Source organism: Puma concolor, chromosome B1, assembly GCF_028749965.1.
Source record: "Puma concolor isolate L17-30 chromosome B1, mPumCon1.1.hap2, whole genome shotgun sequence".
NCBI classification, from domain to species: Eukaryota; Metazoa; Chordata; class Mammalia; order Carnivora; family Felidae; genus Puma; species Puma concolor.
The window spans coordinates 207,334,664-207,360,171 of record NC_141670.1 but is presented as its reverse complement, the minus strand read 5'-3'; the positions used below and the strand labels follow the sequence as shown (position 1 = coordinate 207,360,171).

At 49.0% G+C, this 25,508-nt stretch overlaps 1 protein-coding gene across 1 annotated transcript; it reads right to left on the bottom strand.

The window, feature by feature from the left end:
* Positions 1–1,040: 1,040 nt before the first annotated feature.
* On the bottom strand, positions 1,041–24,135 carry LOC112858965 (transmembrane emp24 domain-containing protein 11). Its single transcript, XM_025922309.2, has 5 exons — positions 23,936–24,135; positions 10,758–10,858; positions 2,925–3,050; positions 2,056–2,202; positions 1,041–1,263 (listed from the first exon to the last, which is right to left on the bottom strand). Exons 1-5 carry the CDS (start codon positions 24,126–24,128, stop codon positions 1,114–1,116), a joined length of 717 nt encoding a protein of 238 aa, XP_025778094.1. The 5' UTR covers positions 24,129–24,135; the 3' UTR covers positions 1,041–1,113.
* Positions 24,136–25,508: the final 1,373 nt, after the last annotated feature.

Here is a 25,508-nt window from a genome sequence, read left to right as displayed (position 1 = left end):
TTTTGAAAGAGCATAGATGGTGCAGCTGGGGGAAGGGGTTCCTTGTACTATTTTTGCAGCTTCCGGTGAGCTTATGATTATTTCAGAGTTAAAAGCTAAAGAAAATAGTTCTGTATCACGATTGAACTCCCCGGATGATGCCGCATCTCCTCCACGGCTCGGAAGAGCAGAGCTTCCTTCCACGTGTGGAGGTGGGCCGACTGGGGACCAGGGACGAGAACTCGGTTCAGAGAACTCTGGGCCATTTGCTTGTGTGGAGGGAAGTTGCCATCTTTCAGGGAACTAGAAAAAAGCAGAGGCTCAGGGTGGCTTTCGGAGTGGAATGCAGTAATCGGGGAAGGATGGACTCCCTTGTCCAGCACTGTAGCTATGAATGTCATGTGACCATTGAGCCCCTGAAAGTGAGTGGTCCAGATTGGGACGTGCTTTGAGTGTAAAATACACTTGGGTCGCCAAGAGTTCATTTCAAAAAAGGAACATGGGGTGCCGGTGGCTGAGCGTCCAGCTTCAGTTCAGGTGGCGATCTCGTGGTCGGTGAGTTCAAGCCCCCCATCGGGTTCTGTGCTGACAGCTCAGAGCCTGGAACCTGCTTCAGATTCTGTGTCTCCTCTCTCTGTCCCTCCCCTGCTCACACTCTGTCTCTGCCTCCCTTAAAAGAAATAAATATTTAAAAAATTAAAATAAATTAAAAAATAAATTAAAAAAAAGAAACGTGAACTACCTCAATAATTTTGTACTGTTTACATATTAAAATGGTAATATTTTTGATGTTTTGGGTTAAATATATGTCACGGGTTAATTTTACCTTTCAAAAAAACCCCATTTTTTTTTTAATGTGGGAACCAGAAGACTTAAAATTTACATATGTAGCTCACATTTTCTTTCTGTTGGACAGTGCTGATCTGTACCAAGTTAAAATAACTGGGTGGTGTGCTTACTCTATCAAACTCAGAAGCTACATTGTTAAAGTAATATTTTATTGCTACAATGCTGTAACATGAATTTCAATCTGATAATCTTTGAAATCATAAAGGCAATACTCGGTTATGAATACATATTGATTTATTAACCAAACATTATGCAAGTTAGCAAGTAGTTTTCTTTGTTAACATCTTAAACAAGTTTCTTAGCTATAAAGAAGTCTTTAAGGTGTTTCATTTGGAAAATTCCAATTGCGATGAAGATTAATGTTTGTGCAAAAGCCCACCATAACACATTGCTATTTGTATCTTCGCTGGTCATTCGAAAATTTTCTTCACGGTCCTATGTAGAAGAGAAATAGGCAGGTTTAGTTTCTTAAAGTATTTAATGTATGAATTTGAGGGGAAGGTGCTATATGCTTTGAAGATGTTTAATATTTCCCAGTTAGTATCTCATACCAGAGTGCAGTATCTGATTAAGCTGGGGCATGTTGTTGGCTTAACACAAGGACTAAGAATCAACCTTATAAAGCATGTTTTTGTATTTTGATGTAGAGTGTCTGCTATTTGATCCATTATCTTTTACATTTATTTCCCAGCATTGAGCAAAGTGACAGGTTTTCATCATCCGCGTCCTTGCTTCACGTTAAGCTGGGCACTCTGTCAAGCACGCCTGTCCTCCTCTTATTTTCCAGGCAAGGAAACTGGTGTCTGGAGACGACACAAGGTGAGCAGGGGGCAGATCTGGCCCCACGTGTGAGCAGAGTCCACTGAGCACAGGGACCCGGAAACACACAGTGTCACAAGAACAGAACTGTCATTTGCAGAGCAGGCACACCGCGCCTCTCCATGTACGTGGGGGGTGTTGGGGAGCATGTATTTATTCGCTCTGTCGGCTCCCACCCCAAGAGCGGATGGGCCGCAGTCCCCCTTCCTAGAGGAGCTCACCGTCCAGCAGACAGTGAAAAGGTAGTGACAGCTCACTCTTGCCCTTCACCCTGAGTGTCCCCACCGTGCTAGCTCGGGGAGAGAGACGGGGAGCAGGCAGTCTGTTCTCTCTGCAGTTTGGGGGCTTTGTCTCCAGAGCTGCGTTCCTGGCAGGAAGAGAGAGAGTAAGTCGAATGGGCAGACTGACCCTTTGATAGTTTTGTTCTTTGACTATTTGCTCAATTTGCTCAATTAGACGTTCCAGCTTGAAGCTAACTTCATTAACTTTGTCCTTCGCTTGAGCAGCGGCTGCATCAAGGTCGTGTTGTCCAACTCGGATCTCTAAGTGAATCCGCTGTACAAACAGTGACAAGGAAGAAACATGCTTAAAACAGCTCCCCTCCGCGTCTGCCTGTGTCTCCCCGACTCCTCTCCTGGCTCCCTCCGCCCCCCACCCCCCTGCCCCTTCTAGAGCAGGCCCCGCTTCTTTCTAGTCTCTCACTGGCTCTCAATCCCCTGCCGTACTCAGTAGTCTTTCTTGGTGATATTAACGCATTAGATGGTGACCCACGACCCAGAGAGAGTACTCACACTCTCCTGAACGTCAGATTTACCATTAGGCAAACGCCTTTGGTGCCGAGGGAATTTGATGACTTGCAGGAAATTTTTCTTTACGTGAAGCTTAATTTCTGATGCTAACATACAGATTCTCTTCATCTGCACTCAGCACCTTTAGAAAATAACCAGTCACCATCTGACATGTAAGAGTTGTATTTATTGCAATTGCGTTGTTAATTTACCGTCCGGCCTTCGCTTGTTTTCAGGCCTGAATGATCACAGTTCTTTTAACCGTCCCTCACAGTTCTTGTTTTTCAAGCCCTTTAATCAACACCGTGGCTCTCCTTTGAACCCCTTCCAAGCGGTGCAGCCCCTTCTGTGGTTGCTGCACTGAGATGTGGTCCCAGGACTTTCATAAGGCTCTAGCCAGTCGGGAGTGATGGTTCTGCATACCAGCGTCACGCCTGAGTAGCACTGACGCCCTGTTCATCAGCACGGACACGGGAGGCATGTACTCACCAGCTTACTCCCTCCAAATGACACAAGCCTTGTAGAGTTAGATTCCAAGCAAATGATGTGTTCGCCAGGTGAATGTGAAGTAAAATAGAATGTTCCTTGTGGGCCATATAACTTGGACAATAACACCTAGGATTGAGGATATCCATAGTTTAAGTTTATTATTCTCTACTTTCCCTTCTTAAAAATAAATCTCCCCTCTATCATGTAGTAAAAATTGTGCTATTCCTAAAGAAGAAATGAAGTGGTTGATGAATGTGAAAATTATTTAGCCTTGTTGGGAAAAACAACACACACAAACACACAGTAAGATATCCCTTATTCGCTATCCGATTGTCAAAGATTTAAATAAAAGTATCCGGGGATAGTATTGAGAAATACTGTCTCTAAACACTGATTTGGGAATGTAAGTTGAACAGCCATTTTGTAGAGCAGGTCAGCAATATGTATTAAAACTTAAAATGTATATAACCATCAACTCAGTGGTTTTACCTATGGAAACTTATTCTATGGAAATGAACAAGTGGAAAAAATTATATGTAAAAGGATATTCAGTGTGGTGTTATTTGCAATGGTAACCTTGCTTTCTTAAAATTACTTTAATACTTTTTAGTAGGGGATTGATTAAATTCAGACAAAGCCAAATAAAGGCATATTACATGGCCAAAAAAGAGAGTACTATACCCATACCTGTACTAAAGGTGTCCATGATATCCTGTGGTGGAGCAGTCTGTATAGGATCCTATTTTTTATTTAAAAAATCATTTGTAGGGGCCCCTGGGTGGCTCAGTCAGTTAAGTGTCCAACTCTTGATTTTGGCTCAGGTTATGATCTCACGGTTCGTTGGTTAAAGCCCCGCATCAGGCTCTGTGCTGACAGCACGGAGCCTGCCTGAGATTCCCTGTCTCCCTCTCTCTCTGCCCCTCCCCGACTCGCACTCTATCTCACTCTTTCTCTGTCAAAATCAGTAAATTAATTAAAAAAGCATTTGTAAGCTGTAATCATCAAGACAGTATGGTATTGGCACAAAGACACATAGACCAACGGAATAGAATATGAGAACCCAGCAATGGACCCACAAATGTATGGCCAACTAATCTTTGACAAAACAGGCAAGAGTATCCAATGGAGAAAAGTCTCTTTAGCAAATGGTGCTGGGAGAACTGGACAGCAACATGTAGGAGAATGAAACTTGACCACTTTCTTACAACGTACACAGAAATAAACTCAAAATGGATGAAAGACCTGAATGTGAGACAGGAAACCATCAAAACCCTAGAGCAGAAAGCAGGAAAAAAACCTCTCTGACCTCAGCCACAGCAATTTCTTACTCGACACATCTCCAAAGGCAAGGAAATTAAAAGCAAAAGTGAACTATTGGGACCTCATGAAGATAAAAAGCTTCTGCACTGCAAAGGAAACAATCACCAAAACTAAAAGGCAACCGATGGAATGGGAAAAGATATTTGCAAATGACATATCGGACTAGTATCCAAAATCCATAAAGAACTCACCAAACTCCACACCCGAAAAACAAATAATCCAGTGAAGAAATGGGCAGAAGACATGAATAGACACCTTTCCAGAGAAGACATCCAGATGGCCAACAGACACATGAAACAGTGCTCAACGTCACTCATCATCAGGGAAATACAAGTCAAAGCCACACTGAGATACCACCTCACACTGGTCAGAGTGACTAAAATGAACGAATCAGGAGACTATAGATGCGGGCGAGGACATGGAGAAATGGGAACCTTCTTGTACTGTTGGTAGGAATGCAAACTGGTGCAGCCACTCTGGAAAACAGTGTGGAGGTTCCTCAAAAAATTAAAAATAGAACTACCCTATGACCCAGCAATAGTACTGCTAGGAATTTACCCAAGGATATAGGAGTGCTGATGCAGAGGGGCACTTGTACCCCAATGTTTATAGCGGCACTTTCAACAATAGCCAAATTATGGAAGGAGCATAAATGTACATAAACTGACAAATGGATAAAGAAGATGTGGTTTATATATACAATGGAATACTACTTGGCAATGAGAAAGAATGGAATCCTGCCATTTGCGGCAACGTGGATGGAACTGGAGGGTATTATGCTCAGTGAAATAAGTCAGAGAAAGACAGATACCATATGTTTTCACTCATATGTGGATCCTGAGAAACTTAAGACCATGGGGGAAGGGAAGGGGAAAAAATAGTTACAAACAGAGAGGGAGGGAAGCAAACCATAAGAGACTCTTAACTACAGAGAACAAACTGAGGGTTGATGGTGGGTGAGGGAAGGGGAAGGGGGAAAGTGTGTGATGGGCACGGAGGAGGGCACTTGTTGGGATGAGCACTGGGTGTTGTATGTAAGCCAATTTGACAATATGTTTCTTAAAAAGAGCATTTGCAAAACGCATGTATGTATGTTTCCAGAAGCTTAGAAGAAGACTGTATTTTTAGAAGAATACACACCGACCTGTTAGTTGGTTATTTTTGTTGGGCAAATTTGATTTACTGTTTAGCTAATTTCTATATTGTTTGTCATTTTATAAGAACAGGTATAGGACTTCTAGTCTGTCATCAAGGAGCTTGGAAGTTGCCACTCTGTCCTAATAAGTAAAAAGATGAACAAAAAGAAAAGCAGTTCTTTTTAGATCTGTCAGAGAATTGAGGTCACAGGGTAAACCACTGCCCCCAACACTGGAGAGACCAGTAAATACAAAGAATCGCAACTTACCGGAGCAGAAACCGTGGGCACCAGTACTGGGTTCCTTTTACCTGGTACATGATGTCCAGTTTTCATCAACCACAAATTTCAAGGACTACTACTAGATGGCAAAAAACATAGTTTGAAGAGACAGAGCAGGCATCTGAACCAGACTCAGACATTTCAGGGATACTGGAATGAGTAGACGCCAGGCATTTGGAAAAACTGTGGTTAATCTGCAAAGGGCTCTCACGGAGGGAGCAGGCAGCATGCCAAGAACAAAAGGGCAATGTAAGCAGAGAGGCGGAAGTTCTAAGAAACTTTTTAGATGCTGTAACAGAGAGTGAGGATGCTTTTGATGGCCTTATTAGACTGGACACGGCTGAGGAAAGAATCTCCCAGCATAAGGATATGTCCATGGGAATTTCTAAAACTGAAAAAGCAAAGAGGAAAAAAAGACTGAAAAAAATGGAACGTAATATCCCAGCACTGTGGGAACGATTGTTAAAGGTGTAACATTCACGTAATGGCCATACTGGAAGGAGAAGAAAGAGGAGGAAATGGAAGAAATCCCTGAAACAATAATGACAGAATTTCCCCCTGGTTAGTGTCGGACACCAAGCCACAGAGCCAGAAAACTCGGAGAATACCAAAGAGGATCAATGCCAAACAAACCAAACCAGAGAAAGACCCTACACCCAGGCATATCATAAAACTGCCGATATCAGTGATAAAAACATCTTGAAGCCAGAGGAGAAAAACACCTTCACTGTAAAGGAGCAAAGGTAAGAGTTACATCCGACGTCTCCAGAAACCACACAAGCAAGAAAAGCATGGAATGAAATATTTAACGCATTGAGCGAAGAAACCCACCAGCCTAGAATTCTGTATCCTGCACAATTCCCTTTCAACAGTGAAGTAGAAATAAAGATTTCCTCAAAGAAAATCTGAGGGAGTTTGTCATTGCTAGACCTACCTTGCAAGAACTGGTAAGTTCTCAAAGAAGAAGGAAAATGATACGGTTCAGAAACTCAGATCTCCATAAAGGAAGAGATCAGAGAAGGGCTAAGTTAAGGTAAAGTAAAAACTTATTTTCCTTAACTGATCTAATAGATACTAGTTTGTTCAAATAATGACAACAATGCATTTGGTTATAGTTCACGTGTAAGTGAAATGGAGGACGGCATGACGGAAAGGGACAGGAGGGAGGAATCCGGAATGCTTGATCACTCTAAGGCATGTGCACCCCCCATGAAGAGGTGTGGTGGTACTTGAAAGTGGACTTGTGTTGGTTGCAAATATATATTGCAAATTCTAGGGCAACCATTTAAAAAAAAAGCTCAAAAAGTATAATTGATATGCTAAGAAAAGAGACAAAATGGAATCACATAAAATACTCAAAGTCGTGAAAGATTGGAGCTCCTGGGTAGTTCAGTCACTTGAGCATCTGACTCTTGATTTCAGCTCAGGTCATGATCCCAGGGTCCTGGGATAGAGCCCCATGGAGGTCTCTATGCTGAGCGAGGAGCCTGCTTGAGATTCTCTCTCTCCCCCTCTGTCCTTCTGCCCTGTGTTCTCTCTCTCTTTCTCTCAAATAAAACCCACAAAAGATAGAAAAAGTGGGAGACAAAAATAGGAACAAAGAACAGGGCAGTGAATAGGAAATGGGAACAAACACGGTGGACGTTCATCCAGTGATACCAGTAATCACTTTGAATGTCAGTGGTCTACATGTACCAATTCAAAGACAGGGATTGTCAGAGTGGATCAAAACCAAAACTGTATGTTGTGTATAAGAAACCTGCTTTAAATATAAAGACACATGTAGATTAAAAGTTACAGGATGGAGGGGGCACCTGGGTGGCTCAGTCAGTTAAGTGTCCGACTCTTGGTTTCAGCTCAGGTCTTGATCTCTTGGTTTGTGAGTTTGAGTCCCATATCCGGCTGTGTGGCGATGGTGTGGAGCCTGCTTGAGATTCTCTCTCCATCTCTCTCCGCCCCTTCCCCACTTGTTCTCTCTGTCTCTCTCTCTCAAAATAAATAACGTTTTAAAAAAGTTAAGGGATGGAGAAAGATGTATATGCTAACTTTAAGCTAACCTTACAAAAAAGCTGGAGTACTCATATTTGGATACAGCAGACTTCAGATCAAGGAAGGCTATCGGGGATAATTACATAACAGAGCTTTACATAATGACAAAGAGGTCAATTATCCAAGAAGACAAAACAACCCTTAAAGGGTGAGCACCTAACAACACAGCGCCCAGCTACGCACGACAAAAACCGACAGGACTGCAGGAGGAAGAGGAGAACCCGCCCGTAGTCGGGAGGCTCTGACACCCACCCCTCTGTCAGGAGCGGGCAGATCCAGCAGCAGGTCAGGAAGGACATCGTTGAACTCAACAGCACCATCAGTCAACGGCACCTAGCGGATGTCTGTAGCCGACTTCATCCACCAACTGCAGAATATGCAAATTCTCAAGGCCACACTCACCAAGACAGCCCACATTCTGGGCCACAAAACACACCTGAATCCATTTAAAATAGTAGAGATCATCAACTACATTTCAATAAATAATAATGGTAATAGAAACCATACAAAGTCTACCCTCAAAACACAATGGAGTTAAAGTAGAAATCAGTAACAAAGATAGTTGGAAGATGCCAAAATATTCAGAAATAAAACACGCATTTAGAGATTAAGCACATTTTAAATTAACACATGGGGCAAGGAAGAAATCCTAAAAGAAATTTCAAAATATTTTGAACCAGAAGAGGATTGTGGGAAGATGGTGGAGTAGGCAGCACCAGGAGTCTGTCTTGCCATCTAGACAACAATCACACTGTTGGAATCTGCCTGATGTAACTATTTTGGAACTATGGAGTCTATGGAAAGATTGCAGCTTCCAGGGGAAGCCTTGGGTGGTGGACTGTGGTTAATTTTGGTCAGTGTCAGCTCTTAGCACAGTAGTAGCTACCCATCCCATCCCCGTGCGCGCCCTCATCCGCATCTGTAGCCCAGCCACATGGCAGGCAGCTGTGCGTGTGTTGCTAGAACAGCTTGCACGTAGCGTGTGGAAGGAAGCCAGGGTGGCCGAATGACCTTGTCCTCCCAAGATCAGGAATCTGCATAATGGTCATTGAAGGGATCTTCAATAAGATTATCAGCAGACTTAAAAAAAAAAAAAAAAAAAAAAGATTATCAGCAGACTTCTCATCAGAAACTTTGGAGACCAGAAGGCAGTGGATTGATAATCTCAAAGTGCTAAAAGAAAAAAAGTCCAAAAAGCGCATGAAAAGATGCTCAACATCACCGACTGTTAGGGAAATAATGGACAATGGGATACAAAATGCATGTGTTTGTATGGGACACAGATGTTGTTACTGCCTGCCCTACCAGTCGTGTTATTCCCTTGGGCTGTCAATCACACGCTGTAGGAACGGGGAGACGACCAAGGGGGGCAACTTAGAGTGCCCTGTGCTCCTAGACACACTGATCAGGTAACAATGGTCAGAAGCTTTGTGAAGGTGCTGATAAGGACCTTAAAAGGGGATCTTGTAAGAAATGTTGAAACTAGGGCTGTTTCTTCTTCCTTCGAATAGAGTTTTCTTGAAAATCAGGCCTATGGGGTGAGAACTTGGTCTCTTTTAGGCCAAGAAGAGGGCGGGGTATGTATTAGGACCATGATAAATATTTGTTGAATGCAGAATGAATGAAAATATTTTTCATCCCTTCTAGAAGGACGTATTGTTTCAGGGGATGCCTGGGTGGCTCGGTCAGTTAAGTCACCGACTCTCAGTTTCTGCTCAGGTCATGACCTTGTGGTTCGTGGGTTCAAGCCCCAAGTTGGGCTCTGTGCTGACAGTGTGGAGCCTGCTTGGGATTCTCTCTCTCCCTCTCTCTGCCCCTCCCCACTCACACTGTCTCTCTCAAAATAAATACAATTTGAAAAATTTAGAAGGGGGTATTGTTTTGGGCAACTATGCTTTTGAAGAATGAATCTTCTCTGTCTTAGAAACAGTAATTGGGATTTCTGTGACAGTTTTTAGCTCAACTAAAATTTCAATTCCGCACTTAATAAGCCATAGAGACATTCCCAGATAGTTCATAAAAGGACAAAGAAGAGTTGGGTCTCAGCATAAGGGTAGGGAGGGGAGGTAGCTGTGCAGACAGCAGTCAGGAAAGTGACCCCGGCAGAACCACCATTAGGCCGGTGCCGGGCGCACCAGGAGAAGGTGCTGTACCAGGCCAGGGTCAAGTGTGCCAACAGTTCAGCTGGAGTGGAGTCTCCACAGGAGCAGGGATGTCAAAATATCTCCTGCGCTGGGACCAGGCAACCATCCAGTGTAATGAGAACAGGAGCTTTCTGTCCTCTCCCCCCCAGAGGAAATGCCTGTTCTGCTCTGTGAGGCTTTGCTCCACCACGAGCACATCCCAGGGCAGCTCCACGTCCAAAGGGAAGTAGTTCTTGCAACTGCGTTTGAATTCGTGGACCGAGCAAGTCAGAGTGTCTTGAGCTGGTGTGGTGGGGACTGGAGGTCTCCGTTACATCCAACGCACAGACGACAAGACAGGACTGGAGCAGTCAACCCGCTGAAGATTCAGCTTGACGGTCTCTACTTGAACTTGGCTCTGACTCCAAAATTCACATCCTTCCCACTCGACCATGGTGCCTTTTCTACTCCCGTTAACCCCAAGGGGACCAAACAGACCAGAGGCTGCCACGTAACTAAAGAAAGTGCCTGCCAGGGAGGAGGGCGGGGGCGCCTCTGTGGCCCTCCTGCGTGGGTGAGGCTGTGGTCCTGACAAAACCACAGGGATGCCTCGGCCCTGGGGGTCCCATCTTCCCAGCACGACCAGCAGACCTCAAGATGATGCGCACGAGGCCTAGCATTTCTATTATTTTAAAATGTTTTGCGTTAAGGTCTCTGCTCTTCAGCCAGACTACAGGCTCCCCGGAGGCGGGCACTTGCCACGTCTTTGTGCAGCGCCTCTCTTCGGGGCTGTACACATGAAAAATTGTAAACTCTGGTTGATGAGTGCCTATGCGGACGCGTTTCAAGTTTGTGGGGATACATGGCATAAGAGTTTTTCGCAAATGGAAACTTTTAGTGACAAAACACCAAAGAATGCTTTACCTCATCATTGTAGGTTGTAACAGTCACAAACATTCCCAGACCCGGAGCCGACTCCAGGAAGTCGTGTCTGCGTGTGTCCCATTGCTGGATCCTGAAAGTCCCTGTTTCACAAACGCGAGATGTTCATTACAAGATAGGGGTAAGAAATATTTACGTAACATTAACTGATAAATGAATTTTCTTTTCAGTTGATCTGAATAGAAAACACCGTTAGCGTAAAGAGCTTAGGTCCTGGTGATTAGGTCCCGTGGCCGAGCGGGAAGGCCCCGGAGGAGAGAGGAAGGCGTGGGCTCGTGTTCACACGTGACTTCACCGCTCTGCACTCAGCTCCCTCGGAAAAAGGGGATAAGCAAAGTCCCTCCTAAGTCTCAGAGCTGCGAGGGCTGTTGAAAAAATAAAGAGCCGTGACAAAGTTCTGCCTCGAGTTCCAGTAGCTGTGTCTGTCACCCAGCACAATTCCTTTGCTGAGGCCTAGGCGTGTCCTGTCGAGTCCTTCCTTCCCCTGCTGTCAAGGCTCCTGCTCGGGTCTGCGTCCCTGAGAGAGCCTCCCACTTTCTCCTTTGGGGCACGAAAGCGTCATATGGCTTACCTTTCCCCTTCAGCCCTTGCCAGGTACAATGCCAATGAAAGGAGTTCACGTTTATTGAAAAACATTGAAAAATAGCTAATAGTCCTTGTGTGTGCCAGGCACTGTGCTGAGCGCTTAATGTGCCGCCCCATCGATTCTTGAAATGTGCTTCGAGGAGGCATTTCTATTCCTTCACCAAGTCAACTGATAAATATACAATGAGCCCCTTCCCCAGTGACAGCACCGTTCCGGGAGTGAGGACAGACGTGAACAAAATAGACACTATCTTTGTTTCCACGGAGCTCTCGTACAGAGAGAAACACAACAGGGAAATAAGTATACAATATACAAGGACGCTGTAAGAAAAAGCAGGTGACAGGGATAAGGGACTTGGAGAATTCGACGGGGCAGTCGGGGTGCCCCCTGAAGTTTGAGTGAAGAACCAAAGGACTAGGGGAGTAAACGATGTATATAATTTCGTACTGAGTATCCTTATAAACATGTTTCTGTCTCTACATCACATTCAGTTCTAAGTATTTGCCAAGCATTCTAGAGAATTTACACATGTAGTCTGAATTTTCATGACAACAGGCGATACTATTTTTATGACAAGTTTACATATGATGAAACCAAAACAGAAAAAGTAATTTGCTAAGGCCACACACCTAGCAAGTGGCAGAGTCAGGACTGAAACCCAGGCCATGCAGTGTCTCTCCCCTACTGCCACACGATGCTGCCTCCATCTGGGGGAAAGACTGTTCCTTGCAGGAGTGTATGCAGAGGTCCTGGGGTGGGAGCATGCCTGGGGTACCAAGGAACAGCAGGGCTGCTGGGGTGAGGACAGCAGGCAGAGAACACTAGGAGATGAGGTTGAGAGTACGGCAGGGGCAGGATCACAGAGAGCCTGCACATCCGTTGTTGGGATCGGGGAAGTAGTTATTTGGAGGAGTGAAATCAAGTGGCTTTCACTTTAAACTATTTGTCGCGGGGGGGCGCCTGGGTGGCTCAGTCGGTTAAGCATCCGACTTCGGCTCAGGTCATGATCTCCCGATTCGTGGGTTCGAGTCCCACGTCAGGCTGGTGCTGACAGCTCGGAGCCTGGAGCCTGCTTCAGACTCTGTGCCTGCCTCTCTCTCTGCCCCTCCCCTGCTCACACTCAGTCTCTCTCTGTCTCTCTCAAAAATAAACATTAAAAAAAAATTAAAATATTTGTCATGTGGAGAAAAGACTGAAGGATCCAGAGTGGAAGCAGGGAATCGGGGTGACTTGGATCAGGTGTGAGTGGTGGATTCTGCATACTGTCCCCTAGTCTACAAGTTGGAAACTGAATCTCCAAGACAGAAAGTCGTATAGCTAGTGAGTTGTAGAGGCAGAATTAGAGTCAAGGTACTGTGATTCCAAAGCCCAGAACTACAGGCGCAGGGCCACATGGCCTCCCTGGATGGCGAGGGCACAGGTCCCCAGCGGGAACGTCGCCTGACGGGAACGTCGACTGTAGGGAGCAGCCCCTGCAAAGTGGGGCACTCTGGGGGGAACACCGGAAGAGACCACCTCCTGGCATGGGAAGATCCACAGCAAAGTCTCAAGCCCTGCCTGCACTTGGTCCTAGGCACCTTTTCACTGTACTGGTCCTTTGTCCCTCCAGACATTTAAAAAACTGTATCAAATGCACATTGTATGCTGATTCAAGGGCCCACCTCCAGGAGATCTTTTTAAAAGTATCATTGATGGGGACGCCTGGGTGGCTCAGTCAGTTAAGCAGCTGACTTCAGCTCAGGTCATGATCTCATGGTCCATGGGTTCGAGCCCTGCATCAGGCTCTGTGCGGACAGCTCAGAGCCTGGAGCCTGCTCCGGAATCTGTCTCCCTCTCTCTCTGCCCCTCCCTGATCATGCTTTGTCTCTCTTTCTCTCTCTCTCGAAAATAAATAAACATTAAAAAAAAGTTGTTAAGGATCACTGATGATTCTACAAAAGATGGAGTAAGCCCATTCCACCCTATTCCTTCTGCTAATGACAACCAAAAACGTTGGGCAAAATGTGTAAAACAACAATCAGAAGACTCCGAAAGGTAGGAAAAAGGTGATTGGTTGAGAGCCTCAAGACTCAAAGCGCAACTCAGCAGTGAGTGTCCTCCAGCTGACCTGCCCTGGCCTGGGTGCTACAGCAATCTGCAACTGCAGACCAAACTCAAAGGGAGGGAAAGAGAGAGAGGGGAAAGAGAAAGCTTGCTCAAGAAAAACCTGGTTTCTTTAGCCAGAGGATCTGGAAGGGCCTGCAGGATGGAGCCCCTTTGGGTACACCTGCCCTGCCCCAGATGAGTACCGTGAAGGAAGCTGCACCCCTCCCCACTGGATGCTTCACGCGAGGGCTGGGGTGGGGTCCTGGGGAGATGCCCACCCTGTCTGAGGGCTGCAGGGAGGCGCGAGATGCACAGACGGATCTCTTCATCTGCCTATGAGGTTCCGCGGGTCACATAATAGAATTAACGCGGCAAAAGGCACAGTGAGAGAACAAAGCAGAGGACGCTCTCTTACAGAGGAAAGGGGGTAGGAGGGCTGTTGTAAACAGAAAGTCCATTGGAGGAAGATGGGAGCTGGAAGTGTAGTGCTTTTCATTGGCTGACCCCTGGCAGTCTCTCATTGGCTGGGCTGTAATTGTCTCTCATTGGTTGGGCTGTGGAGTCTCTCATTGGCTGGAACTGTTGCTGGGGGAGGAGGAAACCTTCCTTCCTCCTGATGGGCTGGGCAAGTAGTAGCTACAGTGGAACCCCCCCCCCCCGCCCCCCCCCGCAAGGTGCATCAGTTCCTGTTGGGTCTGCAATTGACCCGGAGTGGTAGGGCTGAGAGCTCCCCTGGGGCCACCCGACTCCATTCTAAACGAGGCTTCCTTTTACTCATTTTCACAAGACAAAAATATATATGGAAAATAGAAACCATGCATGACTGATAACGGAACAACAGTTTGAATGACAGTATACTTCGCATCAGAAACATGGAGGCCGGAAGGAAGTAGCACATTTTCAAGTGTTGAAAGAAAACAATTGTCAAACCACACTCTATATCCAGCGGAAATACCCTTCAGAATGAAGGCGAAATATTCTTAGGTCAAGGAAAACTAAGAGAATTTTTCACCAGAAAACCTGCCTTAAAATAATTTCTAGGGGCGCCTGGGTGGTTCAGTTGGTTAAGCGTCCGACTTCGGCTCAAGTCATGATCTCACAGTTCGTGGGTTTGAGCCCCGCATCGGGCTCTGTGCTGACAGCTCAGAGCCTGGAGCCTGCTTCAGATTCTGGGTCTCCCTCTCTCTCTGCCTTTCCTCTGTTTGCCCTCTGTCTCTTTCTCTCTCTCAAAATAAATATACATTAAAAAGTTAAAAAAAAAAAACTTCGCTAAAGGAAGTTCTTCAAACAGAAAGAGAATAATAAGGAAATTTGGAACACCAGGAGGGAAGAGAGAATGACAGAGTAACTAGGGAAATGATGACAGAGCATTCTCTATTTTTAAAATTGTTTGACAGTTGAAAGCAAACAGTATACATAATATTGTCTGATGTGATTCTCAAAGTATGTAGAGGTTACATTTAAGACAACTATATTATAAAGGGTGGGGAGGGCAAAGGCACTTCCATGGTCATAAGGTTTGTACGTTCCTCTTGAAAAAATGCAAAATATCGATCCTCATGGACTGTGATAAGTTAAGTATGTGCACTGCAATCCCTAGAGCAAACACTACTAAAACTATACAAAGAGGTATAGTGAAAAATACTATAGATAAAGCAAAAACGGGTTATTCTAAAACACTGAAGTGACCCGCAGAAAGGTAGGAAATGGAAAACAGGAACAAAAAGCAAAGGGAGCAAACAGAAAACAGTAAAATAGCAGATCGGAATCCAGACAGTATACATTGCATGTAATAATTACGTTAGAGATAGATGGTCAAAACAGATTAGACCAAGATTGGCAGAATAGGTTTTCTTTAATGACCCAACTAGTACGCAGCGTATGAGGAAATCACTTTGATATAACGCTGTATGTAGGTTAAAGGTAAACGGATAAAAAGGGTAAATCATTCTGATGTTAATAAAAAAGCGTGGGTGGCTCTGTAAGTATCCAGTAAAGTGGACTTCAGAGCAATGAAAATTACCACGGGCAAAGAGGGACATTACATAATGAGAAGGGGTCAAGTCACTAAGAAGACGTCACCCTCAAGGCATAAGCAGAGTGTGAGAGCCCACGAAGGAAAACAACCGAAAGGAGGCCACACAGGCTGGAGTTGGACCACGCTGGTCAGTAATGGAGAGAAACCTGCAAGGAGGTGGAAGCTGGAAGGACCGCCAGCCGCCAGGACCCGCCGGACACCCAGTGCACGCCCCCCCGGCAAGGGCACAGTAGGCCCTTCTCCTCAAGTACTGGAGCAAGAAAGCCCAGAGCCCGATCAGACAGGCACCTCTGCGGAAGCAGCTGAGTGTTCGGGGGGGGGGGGGGGGGGGGGGGGTGGTGGCGAGCACACGGCCAGGCAGACGGATCACTTTCCAAATGTGAGACCACCTGGAAATCTGTTTCACGAGCTTCCCATTCTGTGAGATGAGCCTCGTCTTCCTCCCGGCCCACTTCCGGCACGCCCACCCCGGCCTCTCCGATGGGAATAGTCAGCGTCTCTGTCTGGCCACCACCAAGTGTCTTAACCCCTCCGGAACTCACCCTTGCTGCCGGTGTCTCGGAGCGGTTGGGGTGTCCCCGCTTAGCCAAGCCCCTCCCCCCCCCCCCCACTTTCTCTGGGAGTTTGCTCGTGTCGCCATTCCTACCCTTGCCCACACTGGGCCATTCCGGTCAGCCTGCCAACTGGTCTAGCGGTCAGGCGTACGTTCTGTAAGGTGCTAGAACTCGGTGAACATGCTGTGTTCGTCTTGCGTGGGCCTCTTGGGCCCGGCCATTAGCCGAGAGCAGTGTTCGGCTCTATGGTAGAGGCTCCATGAGGTTCTGTGACACGTTCAATGAAGATTTTGAACGAATGAGTACCAGTGGGGCTCAGCGTCCCGACACCAGTGATCCTGGCCTGAGTTGTCCGAATGAGTGGGAGTGGTTTCCGTCCGCTTCACCTCGATCTGAGGCCCCCAAGGTGGGAGGAGGGCAGGCGGGAGGTGTCATGCCCCTGGGAAGCCACCAGATGGCAGTGGAGAAGCATTGTTCAGGGGCCGGCGGAGGTGGAGGGAGGTCACCACCGCGGGATGGAACATGGGACAAAGGCACAAGTGTGGACGGGGACAGGCTGCCCGGTCACGCTTCTCACCGCACGTCGATTGAGCGGCGGGGAGTCCTGGCTAGGAGCTGGGACACGGGCAGGGCACTGCCCCGCTCTATGCCTCAGTCTACCCTTGAGTGAAACCGCATAATAACAGGTGTATCCCGAAGGGGGTGAGGAGTTAAATGAGTTGGCATTTGCAAGTTGCTCGGTGCAGAATTTAGGCCGCGTGAGCGCTGTGTAAGCACTCGATGACTTATTTCTGCCGTTGTTATTGGGCTTCGTGGGCACTGACTTCTCTCGCCTCCCGCTGAACCCTCCGACCCTGCAGTGTTGGTAATGACACCCACTTGCACAGGTGTGGAGCCTGAGGCTGAAGAGGCGAATGGCTCATCTGAAACCATCCAGATGATAACAGGCCAAGCCAGGATGAAAACTCAGCTTGAGTTCCAAATCGAGGGCCTTGGCCCCCCGCTTCAAACCACACCACTCACTCCGCGGCCTTGGTCTCTGTGTGCGTGCGTGTGGTGTGTGTGCACATGTGTGCACGGCAAGTGTGGCGTGTGTGCGTGCGTGTGCATGTGCGTGCGTGTTAAAGCTCAGGTGTGGTTCACACAGAGCTCCCGGCCGACCTCGCTTCCTAGGCGCCCTTCCAGGGTGTTCCCTCCAGGGAGCCCTGGTTGGGAGCCGCCGGGTGCCCGGCAGGCAGAGTCCCTTCCCGGGTCGTGTACACGCAGCTCTCCAGTCCCCCGGGGACCCGTGCACACCCTGTCCAGGCACTCGGCCCCGCCCTGTGACCCCTGATGTGTCTGTGCCTTCCACCCCAGACTGTGAGTCTTCTTCGGCTGCGACCAAGGGCCATTGGATTGGTACGAGACTAGTCAGGTGCATTCACTGTAGGAAGTTTAAAAAGCAAAAGTCCCCTCGAGAAGGTTTTGGTGATCAGTATTGCCCTTCTGGTCTCTCTCCTGTAAATGTGTGTTGCATATTTTGTAAGAAGTGAAGGCAACCTGTAGATACTACCTGTGACCTGATTTTCCCACCCAGTTATGTGACCGTCTTCCGGTAGACCTAACTATTCTGCTGTTACCTAAAGTGAAGTCTACACAGAGAGCTGAAGAAAGGCCCAGTGTTGTTTGTCAGTGCTGAGCATGAGCGGAAGAATGGAGGCACAGGAGGCCCTGTAGCGCGGTGGTCAGCGACCCGGTCGTCTGGTCGACCCCTGGTGCAACCTGGCACAGAGAGCCAGCGCCCTCAGGAGTAGCTCTGAACATGGAGCGATGTCTTCCAGAACGTTCCGGGTTCCCCGAGGACTCTTTGTTTCCCTACACACCGGTCAGCCGCATGCAGACTCCATGTAGGGGGAGCGCGGTGAGGTGGGTGCGGCCGACGGAGGTCCTCGTGACACGCACACCGTCAGCGGGCAGCTCACACCTGCATCACCCTGGTCAGAAACCGTCGGCTTCCCAAACGCCCCCGCTCACTACCTAACTCTTAAGGGCGACCGCATTCTGACTTGTACAGACGCACGGGCTGTGGACGCGCTCTGGTGTCCACACGCGTCAGCGGGTCCGTCTGCGCCGTCATGGGCAGGACGGACCGTCCGGCGTTGCTGCCGGCGAAGCGGCCACGTGGCACCTGTCTGTCGGCGGGCACGTGAGCAGGGTCCGGCTTGGGGCCCTTACGAGCGGCGCCGCGTAAGTTTGGCGGCACGTGGACACAGGTGTGCAGCCCTGTGGGGAGCGTCCCGTGGCCTCGGCGGTGGCGAAGCTCGTGCCCCGTGTGTGAGGCTCTGCGCCTGCCGGACACGTGAACACTCGGCCGCTTGCTGGGGGTGGTGGCATCTCGCTGGGCTTTGCTCTGTGTTTCCCACCGACGAGCAGGGCGAGCGCCTGTCCGCCACTTGCCGGCTCTTTGGGTCTCCCCTGTCACGAGGTGTCTGCTGGGCTCTCGCCCGTTTCTCTGTCCCGCTAACGTGAGCCCGTCGTCCACGTCGGTTTGCCAGGTGGTGGACACCTCCTCCTCCACGTTTATCCTCGGGAATCGGCGTGTTTTCACTACGGAGAAGTGATTGGAAGCACAGACGTTTCTCCCAAACCGGCGGCGGGCTCGCAAAGAGCTTGCGGCACCGTGTCAGGTGGCATTAGTGACATCTGGGGCCAGAAGCCTGGGTCCTTGCCGGTGGGGGGAGGGGGGACAGCTGCCATGACTCGCAGGCGCACGTGGACCACATGTTGGGGCCGCTCCGGCCCCCTCACCCCCCTCTCCTGGCTCGGGTCAGCTTCGGGGGGGGGGGGGGGGGGGACCTGACCTGACCCAGCCCTGCGGTGGGCGTGGCCTCCACGAAGATGCAGACGCAAACGCAGCTGCCCCAGGGGAGGGCGAACAAAAGCACTCGCGGAACTTGGTCGCTTGTCCTGTGTCCCATCTCTAACGCCCCGAAGAAAATGCAAAAACCCTGGGTATTTGGGCAAACTGAATCCTATCCAGGGACCTTTTTTTTAGAGAGAGAATACGAGTGTGCCCAAGCAGGGGAGGGGCAGAGAGAGAGGAGAATCGCAAGCAGGCCCTGCACGGTCAGTGCAAGCCCGCAGGGGGGCTCCATCTCACAAACTATGAGACCAGGACCTCAGCCAGCCAGATGCCCCATCTAGGGACCTTTTGAAAGGGAGCGACCAGGAGCAAAATTTCTATTGGTTCTGAATTCTAATTGTTTTCTTTTAAGGGAACAGTCTCTGGGGCGCCTGGCTGGCCTGTCGGTTGAGTGTCTGACTCTTAATTTCAGCCCAGGTCATGATCTCACGGTTTGTGGATTCGAGCCCCATGTCACGCTCTGTGCTGACGGGGTGGAGCCTGGAGCCTGCTTCAGATTTTCTCTCTCCCTCTCTCAGCCCATCCCTGTCTCTCTTAAAAAAAAGAAAAGAAAAAAGAACGGTCTCCCACACTATGATCACTGTGCTCCAAGGTGCATCTCTCTCTCTCTCAGGGCCTGCTTTTCACGAGGGACTAACAGCCTTGTTTGAAAAATGTCTCCAAGGACCAGCAAGTAAAACTCATCAGGTCAGCAGTGGTAACACACAGCTTCCCCCCCTCCCCAGCCCCTGCCTCTGCCAGAGCTCCCTCCCTCTCCGCTGCTTCTCAGGCAGTGTCCTTCCTTTCGGGGGCGGGGGCCGGGCGGGGGGATGTTGAGCCAGTCAGGGCCGCACCCGTTCTGGCAGTTTAGGACAGAGCCCCGGAGGCCAAGTTGATAAGGTCGGAGCCAGAGCCCGGAAGGGTGGGGGCTAACACTGGTGAACACCTGCGTCTGGTCGCGGGCCACGCCAGGTGTGAGCTCTGGTTTACAGATAAGGACACAGAGCTCCAAGGCACCAAGCTATTGGGCAACGAAGGTGGTTGCAAAGCATACCTCTTTGACACCAGAGGCCGGGCTCTGCCTTACGAGGCGCCCCGAGCTGCCTCCACCCGGGGAAGGTCGATTCCTCAGACCCACCGCAGGCTATTTATTTGTAGTCCCGACAAGCAAAAACACTCCTTCCGGTGGATTTGGATGACCGGCCCCGAGGTCATCTCTCTCAGACTTTCTAGATGGGTGTGTTTCGTTGGATTCCATTGTACCTCAGAGGTGAAGACAGAAGGAGACGTCACTGGTGTGTGCTCTCCTGGACCGGGGATCTCAGACGTGGCCTCAGAGCCCCACAGACCCTGGAAAGCCTTAACATGTTTGTTTTCATTTTAATGGTCGCCTAAAAATGAAATATAAGCACATTCTGGGTTGGCACCTCTTAACCAAGCAGCGTTTGGCACGTGCACTCACAACCATGGACGCCCTGAGTGAGCGTCAGGGACTCACTTCGTGGACACTGGAGACTAGGTAGCAGTTCAGTGAGGCAGGCAGTGGAAACAGAGTCGTTTTCTGGCTCAGGCAGCACAGGCACCCAGAACTCAGGGAACCCGGCCCACAGCGGTCAGGAAGGGATTCACGCTGTAAGCAGGTGACCTGAGCCAAGGTCCTGGCTGTACATATAGGGGCTGCAACACACAATGAACAAGAAAGCACAGAGGGTGCAATGAAATTTCCTCATAAAAGGGATTTTTGGAAGTTTATTTCTTTATTTTGAGAGAGAGAGAGAGCGCACGCACGAGCAGGGAAGAGGGGCAGAGAGAGAGAGGGAGAGACCCAAGCAGGCTCTGCACTGACAGCATGAGCCCGATGCAGCGCTCGATCTCACAAACCGAGATCCTGACCTGAGCCAAAATCAAGAGTCATATGCTTAACTGACTGAGCCACCCAGGTGCCCCATAAAAAGGAATTAAAAGAATTTTTTTTAATGTTTATCTATTTTGGGGAGACAGAGAGGCAGAGTGGGGGAGGGGCAGAGAGAGAGGGAGACACAGAATCCGAAGCAGGCTCCAGGCTCTGAGCTGTCAGCATAGAGCCCAATGCGGGGCTCGAACCCATGAAGCACAGGATCGTGACCTGGGCAGAAGTCAGATGCTCAACCGACTGAGCCACCCAGGCGCTCCCCATAAAAAGGAATTTTTAATGAAATGTTTAGGAATTGTATTTTGGGATATGCTATTACATTATTTGGCACATCAGAGTAATGGGCTGATGATTACAGATACAATCATAGTTAAAGGAAAATTTTTTTTTAAATAAAGGAAAAACAATAACAAGAATAGAGACTTAACCTATGGCTCATCATGCTCAAAATTCTTTTAGAAGAAACTCAGAACAGTCAGGTAGGAAACCTGCAAAATATCTTTCTGTTATCAAACCCAATATTGTTGATTTGTATGTCTCTTTGATTCCAGTAATACCTGGTTTCTTAAAGTCTACTTTGCACTTTCTTTTGGTTCATACTTACATGTATGTCTTTTTCCATTCTTTTACTTTCAAGCTCTCCTTATACTTAAAGTATTTCCTTTTGGGGGAGCCTGCGTGGCTCAGTCGGTTGAGCGTCTGACTCTTGATTTCAGCTTAGGTCACGATCTCACAGTTTGTGAGTTAGAGCCCCGTATCGGGCTTGCCCTGACAGTGTGGAGCCTGCTTGGGATTCTCTCTCTCTCCCTCTCTCTCTGCCCTTTTCATGCTGGCTCTCTCTCTCGCTCTCAAAATAAATACATAAACTTAAAAAAAAAAAAAGAAAGAAAGAAAAAAATTCAAGTGTTTCATTTGGGAACAGTATATAGTTGTTTTGTTTTGTTTTTAAATCCAGCCTGATGACCTTTGTCTTTTAGGTGGAGAGTTTTGTCCGTTTGCACTTAACGTAATGTAAAATGTAGTTGGGTTTACGCCTACTATATTGCTAATTGTTTTCCATTTATCCTGTTTGTTCCTTGTTCCTCATCCTTTCTTTCTTGCCTTTTTTGAGGTGGGGGATTAATCAACTATTTTTTTTGTCCATTAGCATATTATGGGACTTAAGGACTATATTCTCTCTCTCTCTTTTTTAATGTTTTATTTATTTTTTGAGAGCGAGACACAGAGTGTGAATGGGGGAGGGGCAGAGAGAGAGGGAGACACAGAATCCAAAGCAGGATCCAGGCTCTGAGCTGTCAGCACAGAGCCCGACGCGGGGCTCGAACCCACAAACTGTGAGATCGTGACCTGAGCCGAAGTCTGATGCTTAACCGACGAGCCACCCAGGCGCCCCTCTCTCTTTTTTAATAATGGTGTTTTATAATTGGTGGCATTTAAAATTTTTTTTAATTTTTTAATTTATTTAAGTAATCTACACCCCCCACATGGGGCATGAACTCACGACCCCAAGATCAAGATTTGCACACTCCACCAACTGAGCCAGCCAGGCTCCTCAAGGCCATATCCTCTTTTTAAAAATATTTAAAAACATGTGTCCTGACGCATTTCCACAATTTCCCTGTAGTTAAAGGAGACTGTAGGTGGCTGAGCTCTGGCCCTAAATAACTGCACGGGGGCGATGGCTAGGAAGACCACAGAGGAGGCAGAACACAGATGGAGGCTTGGGGAGGCAGGGCGAGGGGCAGTCAGAATTGGAAAGGACCAGAGCAGGACAGTTTGGACGGGGAGCCAAAGAGGCTCCTGACTCAGGCCTCCGGGGGCCGGCACGAGACCTCCACGTATACACCACCCTCTGGCTGCATTCGCCTTCCCGCCTCAGACCCCTCCGGCGGGTCAGGTGATTCTCAGGCTCCCGCCACGGGTGTGCCCGGGACACGCCCATCCAGCTGGTGGGCCGCAAGGTAGCAGGGAGGGTGGGCGGGCTGCTCCCGTCCCTCTTACTCCTCCTCTGCCCCCTTCAAATGCAGGTTGAAATTCACAGATTACTAGGAAAATGGCCGCCGGCCACGGAGCTCGGCACCCGAGTCACGTGTCCCCTGGGAGACGAGCCGGGGTCGGGGGCGTGAGCAAGCACCGTATGTTCTGTGTGCCTGGCTGCATTCTAAGAGCGCTACAAATATTAATTCAGTCGCCATCACAGGAAGAAACAGGTGTCATGATTATTTTTATCCCCTTTGGCAAAGGGAGCAGACAGCTTCCGTAGCTTGGCCAAGGGCACACGGCCTTGGATCTGGGCGGCCCTGCTCACGCCACACGGTCCCAAACGCCACTCCTCGGAGTTGCCACAGCAGCGGGGGCTCCCCCATCAGGGGGTGAGTGGAGAGGAGCATTTGACACTATTCAGCGTGAGACGGGAATCGTGATCTGCACTTACGGAGATTCTGCTGTGTTCTCCCTTTCGGCGTGAAAATCAGGGAACCTGATGCCAATCTTACCTGAACGTTGGAGGTACTGTATTTACCATGCGATTCTGCGGCCCTGGGCACCTGTTTCTTTCTCAGCAGGCCAGGGCAGCTCAGCTGAACGGAGACGAGCTTGGAGGCGGTGTGGGGAACGTGCAGAAATCTCCGTGCCCATGGCCGGCTTTATGGACGCTTTGCTTGGAAAGCGTCTCAGATCTGCGAACCCCTGCCCCCCCTCCAGCACCACTCCCCGCGGGACACCGTGAGCCTCCGGGGCCGAGGCTCAGAGACACATTAACGTGTGCTGTTTCATGCTATTTCGCTGCACCAAGCCGGAGACATCACTTACCTTTGAGAATTCGGCCACGATTAGCATGATTAATGGCACCAGAAATTCTTTTCCTTCACGAAACCCGACGACCGGAAAGACCAATCAGGCTCGGATTCTGTGGTGCTATGTCTTTGTTTCCCGGTCTATGGATTATGCAGTTCACTCCCAAGGCTGCTTTCGGGTCAGGTTCGCCAACCTCGATACACTCTCTCGAGAGGAAACCACACAGCGTGCTACTCCCCGCCAGACAGCTCACGCACCAAGAAACCAGCACGGTCCCGTAAGGCGACACGCTGAGTGGAGCTACCCACCTGTCAGCAGGGTGTCACTGGGAATGTCTTCTATTATGCACTTCTCCTCTCGTTCCCCTGCGTGGAAGTAAAAAGCCGTCGAGAGTGAAAGGCACAAACCGAAAATAAATGTTAACGTCGGCATCTCTGGGTAGCGCTCTCCTTGAAACGGCTCGATCACAAGCGCGCTGCTCAGTGGGCGCTCGTCTTCCATTGGACAGTTCTGTCAATTGATTTCTGTGAGAAGTAACATGTGGCGGCTGCCCTTGGGCGGGTGACGGCAGCAATTCCCAGGGAACAAGATAAAATGATGTCTGAACCTGGGGCCTTTCCAGGCACGGTGGCCTCACAACTCCTTCTGATCTCTTTTTGAGGACTTTGAAATGTGACGAGGGGACGAAAGACAACGCAGGGCCAAGGGACCAGCACGGTCGAAACCCTGAAGCACCACCGGGAACAGCCCCGCCCTCGCGGTCCTGTCCCTGGTCCCTGGTTGTCCGCGGTTTGGCAGGAGGCGGGGGAGGGGGATGTGAGCTTTGTGCCAGGGGGTGAGAACCGAGGGCAGGGGTGCAGGGGAGGGGCGGTGGGTGTGGACGAGGAGGAGGTGAGAGCCCGGTTTAACTGAGGACTGGCTGTGAGTCTGAGCTGCGATCCCCCAGTGTGGCCCCTCAGGTCCTTCCAGCTCTGGTAAACAATGATTTCTTCTTAAACCTTTTATGTTGAAATAAAATCTGTCCCCGTCACCCAGCTCCCCCCAGTGGTGACACTCTGCGGAGCTCACAGAGCTCGGAGCCGCTATGGACACCGGCAATTTGACACCGTGGGGGGACAGGTAACTGGCCCACAGAGCTGACGGGGGTTTCACGGGTTTTGTACACCCTCTTTGAAAAAAAACAGGGGTACCTGGGTGGCTCGGTCGGTTAGACGTCTGACTTCGGCTCAGGTCACGACCTCGCGGTTCGTGGATTCGAGCCCCGCATCGGGCTCTGTGCCGACAGCTCGGAGCCTGGAGCCTTCTTCGGATTCTGTGTCTCCCTCTCTCTCTGCCCCTCCCCTGCTCGCACTCTGTCTCTCTGTCTCAAAAATAAGTAAATGTTAAAAGAAAAAAAGTTGGGTGCCTGGGTGGCTCAGTCGGTTAAGCAGCCGACTTCGGCTTAGGTCGTGATCTCACGGTTCATGAGTTCAAGCCCCGCGTCGGGGGCTGTGCTGACAGTTCAGATGCTGGAGCCTGCTTCCATTTCTGTGTCTCCCTCTCTCTCCGCCCCTGCCCTGCTCATGCTCTGTCTCTGTCTCTGTCTCTCTCTCTTTCAAAAATAAATAAACATTTAAAAAATTTTTTTAAAGAAAAGAAGTTAAAAAAATAACAATAACAAGTGTGTGTGGGGGAGGAGCAGAGAGAGGGAGACACAGAACCCGAAGCAGGCTCCAGGCTCCGAGCTGTCAGCACAGAGCCCGATGCAGGGCCTGAACTCACAAACCTAGAGAACGTGACCTGAGCCGAAGTCAGACACCTAACCGACTGAGCCACCCAGTCCCTGAACTTTTTCTTTTTAAGCTTATCTATTTATTTTGACAGACAGACAGCACAAGTGGG

Coding starts and splice junctions, on each gene's coding strand:
- LOC112858965 (XM_025922309.2), bottom strand. CDS start 24,128: ATGGAAGACGAGCGCCCACTGAGCAGCGCGCTTGTGATCGAGCCGTTT. Junction 3,051..10,757: donor TTACAACCTACAATGATGAG/GTAAAGCATTCT, acceptor CCTCAATCCTAG/GTGTTATTGTCCAAGTTATA. Junction 2,203..2,924: donor CATTTGGAGGGAGTAAGCTG/GTGAGTACATGC, acceptor CTGTTTGTACAG/CGGATTCACTTAGAGATCCG.